The sequence below is a fragment of the Varanus komodoensis genome, unplaced genomic scaffold (assembly GCF_004798865.1).
Source record: "Varanus komodoensis strain SLA01 unplaced genomic scaffold, ASM479886v1 scaffold1, whole genome shotgun sequence".
Classification (NCBI taxonomy): Eukaryota; Metazoa; Chordata; class Lepidosauria; order Squamata; family Varanidae; genus Varanus; species Varanus komodoensis.
The window spans coordinates 82,836,609-82,856,170 of record NW_025335268.1 but is presented as its reverse complement, the minus strand read 5'-3'; the positions used below and the strand labels follow the sequence as shown (position 1 = coordinate 82,856,170).

The 19,562-nt window shown below is 41.9% G+C and overlaps 1 protein-coding gene across 1 annotated transcript; it reads left to right on the top strand.

The window, feature by feature from the left end:
- Positions 1-8,972: 8,972 nt before the first annotated feature.
- On the top strand, positions 8,973-19,324 carry LOC123023902 (glycoprotein Xg-like; the record flags this gene model as incomplete). The annotated part of the gene is made up of 7 exons (XM_044431044.1): positions 8,973-9,024; positions 10,143-10,184; positions 13,033-13,098; positions 13,204-13,254; positions 15,368-15,442; positions 17,506-17,544; positions 18,928-19,324. Coding segments are annotated over 7 exons (486 nt in total), but the record flags the coding sequence as incomplete, so codon positions are not given.
- Positions 19,325-19,562: the final 238 nt, after the last annotated feature.

Here is a 19,562-nt window from a genome sequence, read left to right as displayed (position 1 = left end):
GTGCTCTAACAGTTTGGAACCCTTTTCTGACGATCAGGGTTAGACAAAATGGGATAGGCAAATGCTTCTTTTTGGAATGGGAGGCATATAAACTTCAATTCCTTGTTAAGTTTATAGACTGACCTTGCTTTCAAACTTTGGCTGAATAAGGAACTAAAAACTAATATTGAACTTCAGCCTTGTGAAAACAGGATGTTTTTACATCTAACCATTAAACTCAGAATGTGAAATTTACTTTATTATACCTTCCAACATAGGTTGGCCACAATGCTAAAGGCACCAGTGATTTTAAGACTGGGTTACTGAAGTTCACTATGTGGGCTGTCCTTAAGGTTAGTGTAGAATGGAAGCAGTTCCTCCGCAGGTACTACCTCTTCTGAGGAAACTACAGGGGCTGCCTATTTGCTACCAGGCCAGGTTTAAAGTTTGATGTATAAAGCCCCAAACAATCAGGAACCAGAATATTGGAAGAAGTTCCTTCTTCCTTACCTGCCTGCCAAATCACTGAGGTCATGAGACAAGGTGTTCCAGGTAGGTTCCATCATGACCATTCTACCCAAGAAGACCCCACCCTGATGATCCCTCTGTGGAATTCTGCACCTGTTGATGTCAGGCAGGCACTGGTGTTGCTTTGTTTTCAGCACTTGCTGAAGTTATTAAAAAAACGAGCAAGCAAACCAAGGCCTCCCTACCTGATCAGCCAGGGTTTTAATCTGATTGTCTTATTTTAAATTCCGTGTTTTGATGGTTTTCTCCCTCCCCTCTCCTGTTCATTGCTCAGGAATCTTGTTAGTTACACAGTGAGATAGAAATGCATTAAACAAAGAAATAAGAAAATAAAATTGCATTCAGGACAGAAAGAATCATATGCTCTGAGAATTCCATTGACCTCAGGATGACACACAAATCTCAGGATGGCATGCAGTCAAGAGTATTTATCTATGCAAAACTGAAGCAGAAAAGAAGCTAAATTTACTTTCCTAGCTTTGATGCCGTACACTCTAAATATGTATCAGCTTATGACCAGATAGTGCTAATGAGGTTCTGTGATGATTTAGGGTTGTGGTATTTACTCCTGTGAGTGACATACCAAGCTGAAATGGAACTTTATGGTATCTATCTTCTCTTTAAACACATTAACTAGTTTTGTGGCCCTCTCTCACAGTTGTTAGACAAGAGAGGGTGCAAATATGGGCATTGTCAGCTGGGTGGAGTAGAGCACATTCTTTAAAGTTTTTCTTTACCAGCAAGTTCAGTGGTAGGCTAGTTACTTGCAAGAAGAACTACAAGAAATTTCTGGCATTTGGGACATTTTGACCTCACCCTCTTTGCCTCTGGGCCTGCGCTTTTGACTTCAGGGACACTAACCAGTGAAAGGTGGATCCTCAGAGTTTTGCTGAAATGAAATGTGTCCCTTCATATGAAAGAGGTTCCATATCCCTAGTCTAGAGAGGCATGCATAATAGTTGATCTCATCTAAGGAGCTGCATCCCATTTCACCCATTGTTAAAATATAGATTTTCTATTTTGTTTAACATTTTTACATGTTGTCCAATATTAAATAGTCTCTGGACAACTTACAAAATTAGATTTTCTCTTATCTATTGTATTCTGCACAAAATTCAAGAGTCACAGAGGGATAGAAAAATGATTTTTTTTCTTTGGTTCTCCAGGTCTACCCTCCTCTGAGTTGGTCACCACAAGCCAGAATGCCCCACTTTGGCAGATACTTGGAACAATGCCTCATTTTATAAAATTAATCTGAATTTATGATCATGTTTTCAAAAGTCTTGTCACCTGATCAAGTCAACATTTACTCTCATTGGAGCAAGCCATACAATAAAACAAAATAACTGACATCCTGCTCATTTGCTATATATGGGTATTATACAAGAACTATTTTAAATTTTATTTGGCATAGGAAATGAATATTTTTGCCAATCTGATTGCATTGCCTGCATGACTCCAAGTCTTTGGATATCACCTACAGCTTCTAATGCTGCCTTTCCCAACCTGGTGCCCTCCAAATATGTTGTCTTACATGCACCTCTCATTCTCCCCAGTCTAGGATGAGAGTTGTAGTCCAAGACTTCTGGACAGCATCACACTGGGGAAGGTTGCCACACCCATTTAGCATTCCTGCAGAACAGACAAAGAATGGATCTCGTTATTTCATAGAAGGCGGGAGAAGGTGATGTGACCTTACATCCCTGGATTATGACACTGTTTACAGGATGCTTCAGAATGTCAGCTATCTCTCAGCTTTTAGGTAGAGTCTAGGATGTGTTAGGACTACTTGTTACCTTAGCATTCACATCAGTTTATTGCTGTGCCCGAGAACAAAGGTTTCTAGAAGAAGATTTAGAAGTAGGGACATGACTGTGGTGGTGGTGAGCTTCCAGCACATCACAGAGGAAAGGTGAGATTGTGGTTCATCCCTTTCCGTCTTAACTCCAGAAGTCATATTTTCCAGGGCTGTGGGCCTGTGATTCTAGAAGTGCATTTTACTAGAGCATTGGCTGGCTGCTGCCCACCCCCCACAAAAAAAATATTGTGAATACTTTGGTGCTCTGATTTTAGACTTTAGATTTTGCTGGGATTTGAGAAGCGCTAGATTCCATCACTTGGCATTGGTTGGGCAGTGGTGATACTGGTAATGTTAGTGGTGCTGCTGAGGATTAATTTATCTGGTGCTACTCAGGTCCTGTTAATTTATCACTGAATTCTGAATTCTGCCAACATAAAAGAGATTGTTAAGCAGTAACAGGGCATGGAAAAATTTCCTCCTAGTGGTTTTTCATATTCAGATGTTGAAAATGTGTCAGTCCTGATTTATATTTGGGAAACATTTTCCCCATAATGCAATGAGCCTCCAAATTATAGAGGTAGAAATAGCTGTTGTCAAGGTACCAATCAGAAATTATGCCTATCTTTTGACATAATAGCTTCTTTTTACAGTGACTTCCTCTTGACTAGTGTGACTGCAGCTATGCTGAAAGCAGTTCTGATTCCCCCCACCACTGTTTTACAAGAATACATTAATCTGCAGCACTTCTCTTGTCACTTAACCTGAAACAATTTCACTGTTGTTCCCTTATGCTACTTGCATAGCTTCTGAATTCCCTGAGTGTCATTGTACTTTGCCTTTCTTAATGCCTCATTTGCTGAAATAGCAATGTGATTGATAGACTACAGATGGGAGAGAATACAGACAGAGAGAGGAATGAAAGAAAACTTCACCAGAATATTTTTATTAATCATTTGTGGAGTGCTTTTCAGTGTGTGAAATCTTCCCATTTTGCCTGAATGGTCAAATATTTGACTAGTTATTTCAGATCAATACGGAATATTTATTATTACTGCATTACCTTTCTACTCCATGCTCTGGTAAGGAGGGCTTACAAGGTTATTCTCCTCTCCATTTCATCCTCACAACAACCCTGGGAGGCCTGCGAGTCTGTGACTAGCTCAGAGTCATGCAGTGGGCAGGTTCACACGTCTATGGAGCACCGTTTGCATTCAGCAGCGAGAGCTGCCGGTCGGACTGCTTTGGACAAATACATCTGCGGCATGGCCACATGCACCATCTGCACATCTCTGCAGGGCAGGAATTGGGTGCCCTACCATGACCTCTGCTAAGCAGCACCCTTACATCTATGCTGCAATAGAGTCTTGGGTCTAGCAATGGACCTGTTGAGGGCGTTTCTTCCAAAACAACAAGAAATAACTGCACGGGTCTCCCATGCCTGGTTGCAGTGGGTGTAACCAGGTTCAGAGGCAGGGGGACTTGGTAGGGGACAATGGCAAAAGTCACAGCATCATTCTCAGCACTCAGGCAAGGCATTTTCGGGTCCTCCTCCAGCAACACATCTCCCTAAGTCTCACAAATGTTCTGCAGGATACAATATACCACCATCACATTTGATACAATGTCCTCTGCACTGAGCAGGCTTTATAGGGACTACCACTGTGCCTTTAGCTGTCTGAACAGAAGATCTGCAGGGAAGCTTACTTTAGTTATGGTAGTGGTTGAAGTTCTGCTTGGCTGTTCTGGGGAAATCAGTCATAACTACATAGTGAAAGCCTAGTCATTCTGGATCAGGAGGCAGAAGACTTCCCATTGATGAGGGGGATGTTCTGAAGAAGACATCTCTCTCCAGTTTGTCAGCCTAGGGAGAATTCCAGAAGATGGCCAGATTGTGACTCCACCCAGAAAAGCCTAGCCTAAACATCTAGAAGCTTCTCTGGAGTCCACTAGTGTCTGTAGCACCATATTGTACATGCATTTCCAGTTGTAGTTCTCTTTGCCCCTGCCCAGGATGGCTAAAATCAGTGTATGGAATTCAGCCCCTCACTGCCCAAGGAAACCACAAATTCCAGAAGCCCTTCATGTTTCTCCACTCATCCCCAAACTTAATCACAGGTACAACTCATTGATCATGCAGAACGTTTCCCAAGCATTGTTCCACGTATCCACACCTAGCATGGAATTCATACCACCTCTTCATGAGGAAGGGTCCAGCAATGAACAAGCATCTATTGGCAATTTGTTCCCTGGCCACCAAAGAAATCACCACACCCTTTTGCCACTGGTCCACACTGCCAGACATCATCCGTTATTGGCTAGAGAAGAGGCGAGGCCCCATCAGGTGGAGGGTCCTTGCCAAGAGGCTCCTCTCCTCTTCCCTGGCACAAGCAGCTTGCAAAATGTGCAGGAGGGTCTGAGAATCTGGTGAGAAAAACCCCTTTCCACATGTGAGTGGTCTCCCATCACTGGAAGGGATCCCTGAAATGCCATGCACCATAGTGCCAGGCATGACTGGAAGTGTGCTTGGAGCCCCCATGTACAAGTCTCTTCTGCTTCCTCCTTAAGCCTCAGGATGCTGCTGCTGCATCCAGAGAGCACTGCAAAGGGGAAGAAGGAGGGGAAAGGAGTGGGGAAGAGCAGTGTGGGTGAGGAGCAGAATGGAGAAACTTCCCCAGTGCTTTAGGCACTGAAATGAAGGTGGCAGAGCAGGTAGCTGCGGAGGCTAAGACCAGCAGTTGCTGCAGAAGCAAAGGAAAATCAGCTGGTCCTTCTGCATCAAAAAGGCATCGCACACTTTTCTAGCACATGTTGCACAATCAGTGCACCACCCCTTGAAATGGCATAAGAATGCTTACGCAGTATCTGTACTGCTGGGTTCACTGCTGCCTGTAGAACAAAAATGACTTCACCTGCTCAGGAGACCGGAAGCTAAGAAGAGATCATGGTGAACATGCCAAGTCCATCATTCTCCCCACCTCAGATACCTGCATAGCAGCAGGCCTCTCTGCCAAAGAGGACACAAAGGAGCATTCTGGAGGAGAAGCGTGGAGGAAAACAGAGCAAAGGGCAACAAAGTTAGTCCAGGGAAGCTTGGTAAAAGACATGCAAACACCCAAGAAAAGGCCTCCTACTGTTCTCCTGAGCCTCAACTATTTTTGCACTGTATACAGGTCAATTTATTTTCTTCAGGGTCTTTCCCTGTGGCACAAGACATGGGATCCATGCTCTTCTACCTCCTGTGTTAGGAATGATGAAAGATGGACTTCCCACCCGCTTTTATTCTGCATATTCATAACCTCGGGAAGAATAGCTTGTTGCAATTCTGGGAGGAACAGCTTTGCTACACAGCACAGACAATTGTACCCCGGCATGAAGGTACAATTATCTGCCCAGCATAAGGACCACTGAGGCAGGAAAGGATTGCTTGGCCATAGTTTTTGGAAATGCTGATTTCTACAGGCATCCTGAACCTATGACTGGGCAGCTCCGCTGCCATGCCTGCCTCTTCTTGCCTGCCTTCCCAGTGCCACCTCTCCCTTCATACATTGTGGACCTTCCTTTGCCTCTGCACTTTCCAGAGGGAATCCCAGTAGGTCAGGGCCAGCCACCCCTTATTCATACCCAGCTTTTGCTCCCCAGTGAGCATCCCACCTGACTTCAGGCAGCAGCTCCCTCCAGCCCCAGCAGCTCTACCTACCTGCCCTCTGAACCGATGGCTGAGAAATGCACTGCATGGGAACAGAGGAAAAACCTCAGAGAGATGGGAGTGACACCAGAATGCATTGTGGAATATGACCCCCAGCAGGCAAATGCTGTCTTGTGGGCCTGTACTCCCTGCCCCTGTGTGGCTGATGGGCAGGATCGCTGAAAAGGGGCTTGGGGTGTTCCAGTACTTTGGGAGAATTGGCCGGGTGTTGAGGAGCCAATGCCAGCATCCTCCCCTATGTTCATTCTGCCTGGAAGGGTGGGCTCATGTAAAAGAGGGAGAAGGGCATGGTGCAGAGGCACAGTGGTGACAACCACCTTGTGTTGTCATGTCATGTGAACCCAGCAAGTTTCATGACTGCACGGGGACTAGAATCCAGATCTCGCGATTCCCAGTCCAACATTCTCATTACTATGCCACCCCCGTTCTTCTTCATTCAACCCCTTCTTTTCCATTGCTGCTACCATGGTCCTCTATCTCATGCACTCCCTTAATTCCTAGACTACTCGCTGCGTCCTTTATAAACAGTGCCTCCCCACCCCCCCCACACACACCTTATGTGATCCTCCATGAAGGTCCTTTTTCCTTTTGCCTCTTCCACCAGATCAGCATCAGCATCATTTGTTCTTTCCCCATCTACTGCATTATTCCATCGCCATCTGCTGCTTCTGCATGTGCTTCTTTCAGGCTCCTAGTTTCACCCAGCACCAAATCAGCCTCCATTCCTTTTGCTGCCCTCTTCCTTAGCTGTCTCAGCTTGTACATACACCGTACCCTCATCACTGCTTCTCCCGTGCACAGACTTTCCAATCCCTGACCAGTGTGCAAATAGGATTCCCAGACAAAGGTGGGAGAAGCACACTTGCACAGCTACTGCACTGTTCATGACTGTGTTCTATGACTGCTTGTGAAAATCTGTGACATCAGAGCAGTTCAGCCAGTGGTGGCCTTGAGGATGAAAAGCAGCAGCTACGCTGTAATCTGTTAAATTGCAAGCACTCGTATTTGCCCTGCCATTTAGAAAGGTGCCAAAATAAATCAACAGTGCATCTATTTATCCTCATAACTGTCTTTGTAGATGAGTTAGAATGCAAGATGTTGCCTTGCCCAAGCCCACCAACTTTCTAACCAATCTGAGCATTCTCACATTCAACTAAACCCTGGTATCACATTGATTTTATATGTAATCCACTGTTTTCTCACAGCAGTAAATTTTAAAATTGTGTGTGTGTGTGCGCGCGCGCGTGCATGCATGCACATCTGCGTGTTTATTTCTAGATTCTACTATTATCAGAGTAAACTTTTAAGATAAATCTTTCCATAGAGAGAGACAGGACTGAAGTACAAATTATACCTCTCATCAGTGCTACCAAAACAGGCCCTCCCTGTGGCCAGAGATTCCTATCCCAATAAGAATAATTCCTTTCCCTATAATAATATCTGCATTGTAGAGATTGATACCACCACTTTGTATCTTTCCATGTCACTACAATAATCAATAGGAACATGGACTGGAATGCATTTGCAGAAATTCACAACACAATGGAAATGTCAGTGTGGTAAATAGTTGTAAACATTACTGCTCTCTGGATCCTGAAGAGTTTCTTTAAATGTGTCCATGGTTTGGTGTAATCCAAGTGGAATTTTTGATTTTTCTCCTCTGAATGGCATAGCCAGCCAATATTCAAAGTAGGTGTGACACAGTTTAGTTTCAAAAACATTTGCCATGTAGTAGGGATTGAGCAATGCTATTCAAGCACAAAAGTGCAAACTAGATATTCAGTGGTAAGATGGAGCAGTAACAAGAATTCAAACAGTCAGGAGCCAATCTGGTGTTCCATTTGCAAGCTCACCCTGACTGAAAGGCCCTGACAAAAGCATTCTTCTTTTCTCCTTGGCATCAGGTGTGCAGATTCAGTATCTGCAACTGAAACAATCTCTTTGGGGTTATCCCATTAATCTTATTTTCAGAATATATCAGCAAGCTTTTCAGGAGAGCAGTCAAGTTAGTTTCCAGCCTCAAGATGGTGCATCGCATGTTTAATGTTCATTTGAAATGGCTGAGTCTAGTGAGCTCTTACGGATTAGAGTCTTACGTTTGATTTCTGAGAGGTTCTATTTTGAATTGAGTACATCAATTATGCCATTATTCATGAGAAAACCAGTGGAGCTTTGTCTCACAAAGGGGTGGCTTCTTAGTGTCTGTCAGCAAAATCTCCAGAAAGGTGGACATCAATTTTGCATTAACATTGCCAGGTACGCTAGTCTCCACTGCACCAGCTGTTACTCCAGGGCTGGCCGAACACACTTTCTGCCTAAACAGGAGCAGCAAATCATGCCCTACAGAACCACGCAGATCAAGGCAGATAACCAGCTGAGTTATTTTAGCACATGAGGCAGAAAATTCCACAAGTGCTCTCTCTGGTGGTAAAAAGTGCAATAGTAAAACTCTGCTGCCCCTTTGTGACACTTTAAATCTGCTCCTGAGGCAAGTGCTTTACTTGGTCTGATGGCAGGGGCAGTCCTGATTTACAAAATTTAATGGAGTATCCCTCACTCGCTGCTGGATGATTCCTCTAGTAGCTAGTTGCTGGGACTCAGGAGGTCTGGTCAGCCAAGGAGCCAACCGGTGACTCTGGGCCAGTCACAGGCTCTCAGCCCAACCTACCACACAGGATGTTGTTGTGGGCATAAGATTGGGAGCAGCAGGAGGAGAATGATGTCTGCTGCTTTGAGTTCTTTAAATAAGGGAAAGATGGGATATAAATCTACTAAACGTATAAATGAATAATGGCAGTGTGCAGATTGTCCTTTCAGCAGCTATGACCCATGTAGTAAGTATGTGCATGTTACAACTACCTGTGTGAAACATACAAAGCCTGTTTCAGTGCTACCATGTCATTCATGTAACAAACAAGACAAGGGCACACTGTCTTTAAATCCTTGATTTAATGTTTGCTTCTTTTGATAGGTGACAATGATTTTGACTTAGCAGATGCACTTGATACAGGTAAGTGTATTGTGAAAATAAAGATAATAATTGTATGGTCAGAACACTCAACTGGAGTGAAACTTCTTTCAGTTTAGGCCAATGACTAAATTAGCTTTAATTTTACAAAGCTAAGCATGGAATCCTGGATAGATTAATAAAAAAATCAATTCAACTGATTGACAAAAGAAAACCTATGCTGAAGTTCAAGATCAGTAGCTCAAACTAAGAATGCAGGTTTAATATGATTTGCTGGAGAACTCCCTCTTCTGGCTGTGTGCAAAAGGGAGACCCAAAGCTGAGATTCAGAGGAGTCCATACAGGTACAATTCTCTATATGCCAGTGTTTTCCATATGGAAAATGCCCTGAAACAGACACCACTGTTTATACAGGCTATTTTCCCCTCCCCCCCCCACAAAAAACCCCCACCAACCCCCCCCAAAAAACAAAACAAAACAAACAAACAAAACCACTTGTGTGTCTAATAACAAGACATTTTCAAAGCCCAGGACAATTAAAACAAAATAAGGCAGATTTCCCCAGTTTAGCACCCATGACCAAGAGCAATGCTGGATCACAATGATGGGAACTGCACTCCAAAAGATCTGGAGGGTACCAGCTTGGGTACAGGAACAGAGTTCAGAAAAAAAGCGCAAAATAGCACAAACTATCCCTGTGGATAGCAGTTGGACCTTGGCCCAAGAATTTGTCATTTTAAACATAATTGTAAATGGAAATCAACTCTTTTTAGCTGAACTCAGGGATATCCAAAGCCGTTTTATTCAATAATTAAAAATAGATAACAAAATAGAAATCCAGCAAGTCAACTGAATTAAAAGAAAAGACAACTATTTTTCCATACAATCATACATATGTGATTTTTATTGTAATAACTGCCCAGAGATCATGATGCTAACCAGTGGCTTGCAAACAAATTTAATTATTAACAGCAACCACCACCACCACATGTACTGAAAACCAAGTTACTCCAAGTTTAGTGGGGCTTATTCCCAGGTAAGTAGAGATAGGATTGCAGTCTCAGATATCTCAAGATAACTCCAAGTCATCTTGTACAAATCACCTTTTAATAAGCTGAACAATACATTAACTTTCATTTCTTTTTCTTTTTTCATTTTAGTTACTAAGAGACCTGCTCCAGCTACTAAAAAGCCACCAGCAGGTGAATATTCAAATGCGTTTGTTCTAGTAGATTCCCATGCCATACACGTGTGACTGAAAACTTAATACTGAGCTTTGCCTGCACAAGAGTCAGGTCTATTATTGGAACTTTCTTAACAGTCTTTAAGTGCGCACTGGAACTTTTTCTTGCCTAAACATGCATAGGATTATGCCCTAGGAATACCTTTCAAATATAATAATATCCCTGGTAGTGGCACGAGAGCCATTTTAGGATTGGTGTACTGTCTTCTGCAGCCCAAATACATTAGGCACTGAATTTTGATGAAGAATACCACTTTTCAGATCTGGTCATTCTGTTCTTGGGAAGAGTAAAAAAAAATTCCATTATTGTTAATGGTATGCAAGAGGGATGGAATAAATGGAATAAATTAAACTATTGCCCTCACAGAGATGAGGATATGGAAAAGGGAATGGAAAGCTTTCCCTCTTTCCCTCCATTTCTATGCAGGAAGACCCCAACTGCACCAATGAATCTTGGGCCTGGAACTATACATAACAACTTACCAAGAAAAAAAAAAAAAGGTAAAATCACTGGTCTACTAATTTTGGGAAATCATCGACCTCTGTTGGTGACATATAGTGAGGGGGTGTCACACGGAGGTGGGTAAAGACCTGTTCTCTCCTGCAGAGGAGGGCAGTATGTGCTCCAATGGAGCCAAGCTCAAGGAACCAAGGTTCAATTTGGATGCCAGGAAGCACTTCCTGACAGTTAGGACCCCGAGGGTGTGGAATGGGCTTCCATGGGAGGTGGTTGAGGCCCCATCGGTGAGGGTGTTCAAGGATAGGCTAGACATGCACATGGTGGGCATGTCGTGAGCGGAGCCGGTTTTAGCCGGGAGTCAAGACTAGATGGCCCAGGAGGCCTCTTCTGACTCACTCTGTTTCTATGTTCTATGTTTCTGAGATAAAATGTGTTAATTCTTACATATTTTGATTAGATGAATTAGAATACAGGTGATAAAGGTGCTGGTTGGCTAAAGTTTTCAAAATATTTCACAATAAAAATTTATACACAGGCGAGTATATTTGCCTACAAAGGAGGGTGTCTGATGGTTATGATGCCTTGTAACTTCTCAACAAAGTACAGTAGAACAATGAAAATCGTACCACATGGAAGTGTATAAATTTATCTTCACATTGAGACTAAAGATTATTAAAGGTAAAGGTTTCCCCATGACATTAAAGTCCAGTCATGTCTGACTCTACGGGGCGGTGCTCATCTCCGTTTCCTAGCCAAGGAAGCCAGCATTTGTCCGCAGACAGTCTCCATGGTCATGTGGCCAGCATGACTAAACACCGAAGTGCACGGTGCACTGTTACTTTCCCACCAAAGTGGTACCTTTTTACCTACTTGCATTTGTATGCTTTCGAACTGCAAGGTTGGCAGGAGCTGGGACAGAGCAACAAGCGCTCACCCCGTTGTGTGGATTCGAACTGTTGACCTTTCAATCAACCAGCCCAGCAGCTCAGCAGTTTAACCTACTGTGCCATCCCTGCTAAAGATTATTACCTAACTGTAATTTATTGCTCTTTTATTGCAAGATACATTTGTCTTGCTCAGATCTATGCATCATACAGTTACATCTGGTGGCTTGTGAAAGTGTCATTGCCTAACATTTCTATGGAACAGTTGTGTGATATTTTCACTCAGAAGCCAAGATGCCTCAAAACTGTGTAAACAATGCAGATAACTTCTGCTACATTTGTGGTAAGGTTACATTTGCATCTCAAAAGTACAGAATGATGGTAGTGGTAAAAAAGGCATACCACCTATATTTTGGATGCAAAAATAGAGGATCAAGACAAGAGTTGGGCCCCTCATTATTGCTGCATTACATGTGCAACTTACCTGCATCATTGGCTAAACAAGAAGAAAAAGTTCATGCCTTTTGCAGTCCCAATGGTGTGGAGGGAACCCACCAATCATAGTAGCGACTGCTATTTTTGCATGGTTCCCCCAATTAAAAGCCAATAAATGAATGGAAAGTTATATTATTGGTATCAATACAAAGATAAATTTATAATGATTGATGTAGCACCATTCTCATTGCTATATCACAATTTGCAGAAAAGTTATGGAGCATAATTGCATATCCCTCTTGTAATTTTGAATTATTTGAACGCAGTTTTGACCTGAAGCTGTATCTTGGAAACTGGAGCCAATTAATACTCAGGATTTAATTTTCCTTTATTAGTGACCCAATTCTGGTAAAAATTTAGCTACTTTCATTTCCGAAGCTTTCTCCTTGTAGCCCAGTATATTGGTCTTATGGATGTAAAAGAAGCATGGTCAGCCCATGCATCCACTTCTGCAGAAGGTAGTCTGAAGGGCAGGCAGAGGATTTTCCTTGGTTTGAAAGGCTGTTTTATCCTGACTTAAAGATAAAGACCCATTGGAACTGTTACCTATTGACAGTTAGCACCTTGGCAGCAGACGGAATAGGCATCCCCATAGGCCATCAGCTCACAGTCTTCCATACTATTGTAACCCTGAATGCATTTCCATCAAAGTAAACAATTGTTTCTAAATGTGTACCTAGACATATACATTTACATATGCACACCTACATCACCTTTTGTCTGTACAAGATACCTGACAGGAGTCAAAGTCCACACTGAATCAGTCTTTGGCCTTTGAGCTTTTCCAGCAAACCCTGCAATTTTAATACTGGCAGAAAAATCATGCCATTTTTTCTTTTTGTCAGAAGACTTGGTGAAGAGCTTCCTGACTGGGCAACTCCAACATAAGACAATAGTTTTACTGGAGAAACAATGTATATGCTGAAGAGATTCATATTTGGAAATGTTTATCATTTTATCATTAATAGGTAATAATCCCAGACCTAATCTGTATCCTGACCTAAGGCCACAGGCAGGTGGCCATGGAAATGCTGGTAAGAATTATTTTCATAGCAAAGGTTTAAATTACCAGTGTTCATTCTGATAGCCATTTAATTTCTGGTCATAGATATATTTCGGGAAATGTTTATCCTTAACAGATAATCCCAGACCTAACCTGTATCCTGACCTAAGACCCTATGGAAATGATGGTAAGAATTATTTCCGTATTTTGGATCAAAAAGAGGGGTGTTAGTTCTATTTTCCAATTTATTTCTGTTAATTTCTAGATGCTTCAGTGATTACTATTTTAAGGGTTTCTCCCTGACTTTTTTCAGTTTTTATAACATTATGAGATGCTGATGATATAGGATTTCTTAATAGCTAGTCCTAAATGTTGTCATATTAGTATGATTTCCTCTTGAAAGTGCTTCCTGAATGCTCCCTTGCAAATGCACACCTGTCAAGAGCAGAGCGATCCTGAAATGCATTGTACAGCAGGTGTATGCTCACCAGGGCATTAGCATTTGATGGGTGTTACAATTAGATCTGGGCAGGTTGTCTGCTATTGGTTGACTGCTGTCCAGTGGCTTTCCCTTCCCCCTTGTGTGCTCCCCACACCTGTACCAGAGGCTTGGGAGAACCATCAGAGCATTGCTAGATTGCTAGAGGGAGAAGACCAAGGGAATGTCCCTTGTGTGAGCCAAAGTCTGCTTGCACAAACCTGAATTTAACCCAGTTGCCTCTACTCATATTTTCTTTTGAATCTCTTGCAATTGCTGTGGAAAACTAACATGTCGAGCATGTTAATGTTGTAATATGCTTTATTTTATGTCCTGGCATTCGTTTAGGAGGTGGCCATGGTGGTGGTGGTAAGTGTTTACTAATTTTTCAAAAGTTTATAATATTTCACAGCAACCTTTTTAATCTAAATCTATACATCTGTCAGTTTGGATTATGTTATTTAATATCAGTACAGCTAATTTAATCTAAACAAAATCAGAACTACTTATTCAGAATTATTCATGTAATCTGGATTCACTGGAACAGATTTTAGCCATGTTCAAGTGGACATCATGTGAAAAATCTTATGTAAAACAGGACTGGTAGCCTTTCCACCAACAGATCCAAATCTTAGGAGGAATAGGTAATAACCTGGAAGAGAAATACAAAATTCAAAGTGATCTTCAGAGGTTGGAATATTGAGCTGAAACCAATATAATGAAATTTAATAGGGATCGGTTCTGTCCCTAGTAAAAAAGAATTTTAATTTTTTAATTCTTTTAAATTCTATTCTATTAAATTCTAGTTTTAATTTTTAATTCCATTTAATTTAATAGGCCAGGTTCTGTTCCTAGTAAAAAAGAAAAAGAAATCAAATGCATAGTTATAAGATGGCTCAATAATACTGCAAGTGAGAAAGATCTTGGAAATGTTGTAGATCACAAGGTGAATACGAGTCAACAATATGATATGGCTCACCTTTGACAGTCCACCTTTGACAGCTACTCCAGAAAAACATAGAAAAAATACACCTCTTTGCAGCTTCTCTCAGCCAATGTCCTTAGTAGCTGCCAGTTTGACAGCAGGTGATCCCCTGGGCATTGCCCAGGTGAGGCTGCCCATTTCAGACCTGCAGAAGTGTACAGGGGCACACCTGCACACATGACTAGAAAAAACTAGAAAGCCTTATAAAAGAAAATGTTTGAGCACACTAACTCAAACAGGGCCAAAACTGTGTAAAAGTTTGTTTTGACATTTTGAGTGGTTGCTGTAAGGCCTACAGTGTAATACAATGTACACTTAGCTGCCTATATCTTGGGAAGAACTGGATACCAAAGGTAAGTTGTTTGAATGCTTTGATCAAACAGATTCCACCTGGATTCTATGCTTTAGATCCAGGAGTCACCTTCTGTAAGAGGAAAGGATCTTCTGTGAGAGGAAAGGTTCCAGCAGCAGCAGGTTGCTCCACTCAGGTTTTGAGGATCTACCCCCAACTCCCCAGAACAGTTCAAGCCATTCAACAGTTTCTTGTAACTTTATCTGAAGCATTTTCAAGGATGTGTGTGGAGGGTCTGTTGTGGGCAGGAGGAAATAAAGCCCACTTCTATTAGTGAAGTAGGTCAAGCATAAATCTGAATCCAAGCCTTTGATGTTAAAGACAGTTAGTTTAATGTTTCATAGATCAAATCAGATCAAAGTACATGTTAAATATTAATATTAGTCCTAGATCTATGGGAAGCCAGTTTTTGAAGTTTTTTAATTCATTTATAAAATGACCAATAGCTGAGATATATTTAGCAAGATCATTTGGAGAAAAAGAGTAATACCGTAATTTCATCTATTTAGGTTATCTTAGTGACTCGGATCTCAATGATGGAAAACCTCTACCACCAGCAGGTACTGTATACGTAGGTCCTTTCCACAGGTGTACAGTTGTCTTCTGCCTCAACAGAAGCCTTTGATGGTAATGCACCGCGTGCTGTTTGTCTGTTCATGGAAAGATCTTTGAGCCATCTTTGGCTTCTGTGAATGGAAGGAAAGGCCACTTCTGACAATTGCCCCTTCCCTGTGCTCCCCAAAACTGTCCAGAGAGTTGGAGGGATGTTCCAAACAGAATACTGCAGGAGGTCCTGGGCAGAGCAGGAACTGGCAAGGATTGCTTCTTCACTTCCATTTACAGAAGTCACCAAGGACCCTCCATAAACACAATGACAACATTGAATGTAACACACACGCACCATACCAGGCAGGCTGTATTCAGATGCGGCAACCAACCATTTATTGTTATGTTATGTTGTACTGTTATGTGAAAGCACTGAAGCCCACGTATCCCTCACCGCTCTTCTTGCTTCGTGTGTGCACAGGAAGAAGTGATCTGAGGCATCCTTTTGCACTGCACTGCTTTCCTGCTTCCTCTGAATATAGACATGGAGCTTTTCAGGACTCATAATTAGTTAACAAACTAGCTGGCCAAAATTCACCTTGGAAATAATATAAAACCCCTTTTTAATCAAATCTTCTGAGAAACTAGCAGTATTTTGGACCTGGTGTTTAACTTGGAATACCAGATCTTGTCAAGAAAACTTACCTTTCTCAGGGGAGAACATGGCAGTGCTCAGGTGATGGCTAATGGTCTCATCTTCATAACTTGTCTATATACTTTATATTTTCTTGATTAATTGCTGTATTTATATAGCTCCTCATTACAGAGCTCTCTGACTGGCCCGTAAACATGCTCAGGTGCATCAGTTTTGCTGGGGTGAATGGGAGTTACAGTTTTCAATGTGTCTTGATCCTATAAATTCAGCTGGAAGATATCTTGCCAATTCCTTTACATCCTGGAAGAAAATGATGAGTCCAGGCCTTTAGGATGAACTTAAGAACCTGGTGGTGTTGTGGACTCAGCCCATAATGGGCTTGGAAGGAAGGACCCTTGAACGTATCATTCTGAGCCTCCAACTCACACTGAACTTTGGGAATATCAGCAGACACAATCAAAGTAGATTCACTGTGGATCACTAGCTCCAGATGTCTTGCTTTGCAACACTTAACACCTAAATCCCTGTTGCACACAGTGGGACCTGCCTCTAGCTGAATATGCATAGAATTAAACATGAAAGCAAGCAAGAAAGCAATGCCTACCACTGTGGGTTATGTGCTAGTACAGCCAATGCTGAGTTCAGATGTGGCAAGCTCTTTACATAGGTATGCTGAGGCAAAAGTACCACCAGATCAGCCAGAGTACATGAAGTAAAAGCCAGTAATAAGGGGCAGCTATATTAGTGCTATGGTGACAATAGCAGAATTCATTTTAGCTGCATGTTTTGCATGCTTGCTTCATAATCTACACAAAATCTAGTGTAGTATTACCATTACCCTTACTACTAGATAGAGAATTCAAATACTGAAATAACTTCCTAACAGAAAGAAAGCATTACCAGTTTGATCTCTTTTATCCAAATAATGTACCGTATTTTTCTGTGTACAAGATGATACTTTTCCTTTAAAAAAAATAGCTAAAAATGGAGGGGCGTCTTATATATGGGGGGCCGAGAGGAGAACCATGGGTGCACTTGGAAGGGGGAGACAGGCGTGATCGCGGGTGCACTTGGGGAAGAAGAGTGGCGCAGGTGCGGGCGTGCTTGGGGGGAAGCCTGGCACAATTGTGGGCATGCTCATGGGGGAGGCGGGCATGGGCATAGGCGCGTTCGGGGGGGAGACTGGCACGTGCATGGGGAGGCGGTGAGGCAGTGGCTCTCGCATGCGTGCACAGCAGCAGCTCGCTCGCTCGCTCGCTCAGAGATCAGTAAGAAAAGTGGGGAGGCATCCTAGACTTGGGGGCATCTTATAGGTGGAAAAATATGGTAACATATTCACTAATTCAGATAACTCTTGTGCCAATTTTGACAGTTTAAAACATTTCTGTTCCTCCAATAATCATGTTATGATCTCTGTTTCAGCAGAAAGGGAGCATATTTCAGATCATGGTGGGAATACTGGTAAGGCCAGCATGCTGTTTTTGTTCTGTGGTATATCGTTGACCAAAATGCAGATGAGCATAAATAAGCTTTTCTGTAAAGCATCTTTTACCTGGCCAGTTCTACTTTGAAGATGAAAGAAACCACACAGCCCAATTTTGGAATGTGTTTCCCATTAGGATTAGGGCATGCACCTGTTCCTGTTGGAAACCTGGTGACTGCAGTTTGCTCTTGAACTTTTTCTTTGCAGAGTAAACTGCACCTTTAGGGTAGATATGTAGAAGAAATCTGCAATGGATTCTAATGAGTCTGGATTTCACGGTGAACTGACTTTCTGAGTTGTTCAGATTTTGTGGACTTTTTTTTTACTTTCCAAAATAGTAGGCTAATTTAATCATACAAAAATACTAACAAAACGTGGACTGAAAATGTGTACACACACAAACACCCACCACCACCAGTACCACCACCACCATAGGCTAAAGCATGAAAATGGTCATTTTAGGGAGATTTGCACATTTTTTGACATACCCACTTTCCAGTGCAAACTCAAGTTCCAGACACTGAGAAAAATCTGATTCTGACAATGAAAAGATGGTGGAATGAAAATGCCTGACAATTCATGAAATGCAATTAGCAGAGAGTAAACACAATCTGTATCTCCCTACTTTGGGAGTAAAGAAAGTGCCCAGTCTCAGTTTGAATTATGAGCATGTTCTAGACCGAAGCCGGCACAGCTTATTGTCCTTCAGAATAAAAGAGGGCCACTTAAACATCCTTAAAAGAAAAAGCAAAACGAGCAATGTGCCCCTAAACATCCATGCAGTGAACATTGCGTCTCATTCAGTCTTAGTGCTTCAGCTGAAATACATGTTTAAGAGTGTAAGTCCATCTGATTGAGTCCAATTGTTTCTGTGGGATATATGGATTCCTAACATGTCCTAGATTCCACACTAAGCCTGACACTTGAATAATTTTGTTTCAGTTCTTTAAATTAAGCTCAATTCTGATCATAACACTTCAAAGAAAAAATGCAGAACATGCGAAACTAGAGTGACTGAATAATGTCGTTTATATCTCAGTTGCCGTAAATTTCAAATTCCTGGTTGAATTAGAATGCAGGAATCAACCATTCCTGCCCAGAAAGATGTTTACCTTCTTTGCCAGTAAGGACGATCCTACTACTAAGAACAATGGCTCTATTCAAATATTCCTTTTTAAAAATTAATATTTGTCCTTCAGGCCAGCAGGGTCTGGAATAATCCTACTTGGTTTGTCTTAAAATGTGTAAATACTTAGAGTACATGTATCTTATTAAAAGTAAGCCTCAGAATAGATCTATATCAGAATGGTTGGATGTGTTTTTAAAGATAATATGTTGTTGTCTCTCACCTCTTCCGATAGTGGATTCTAGTACAACAGCTCAGATTACATCCCCTGTTGTGGCTGTAGTTGTCCTGCTCACTGTTGGGGTGGTAGTTGGGTATTCTGCTTACAAGGAAAAGAGATACTGTTTTAAACCAAGAGGTAAGAATGACGATGGTAAGCATTACATATTTTTGTAAATAACTACAGTAAAAGATATAATGGAGGAAACATGGATGAAACATGCTAGAATAAAAGTTCAGAAGTCAGTAATCACTTCCACTGATGGAACAGTTTCCATCAATGGAACGGGGAGGGAGCAGTTTTCCTTCCCCAAGACCCTTGAGCTCTTCTCCACGAGTTGGGGCGGCACAGCATATGCAGGGGCGAAGCGCAGCGGGAGATGTCCTGCCACATGAATGGATGTTATATTTGCTCAAGCTTTCAAAGTAATTCCTGATTGGTTACTAAGAATGACATCACCAGGCAAATACAATAATTTGGTATCAAAAATAAATTATGCCTACCCTCCCTGTTCTGCAAGCTGAAAAAGAGCTTTATCAAAGGTTGGTCTGACATGAGTATAGCTTTTCTCTGTATAGAATGCTGGATCTATTATTAATGCATGGTTTTAAAGATGGAAGGCTGGCTTCGTTAAGTTCTATGTCTGGTGT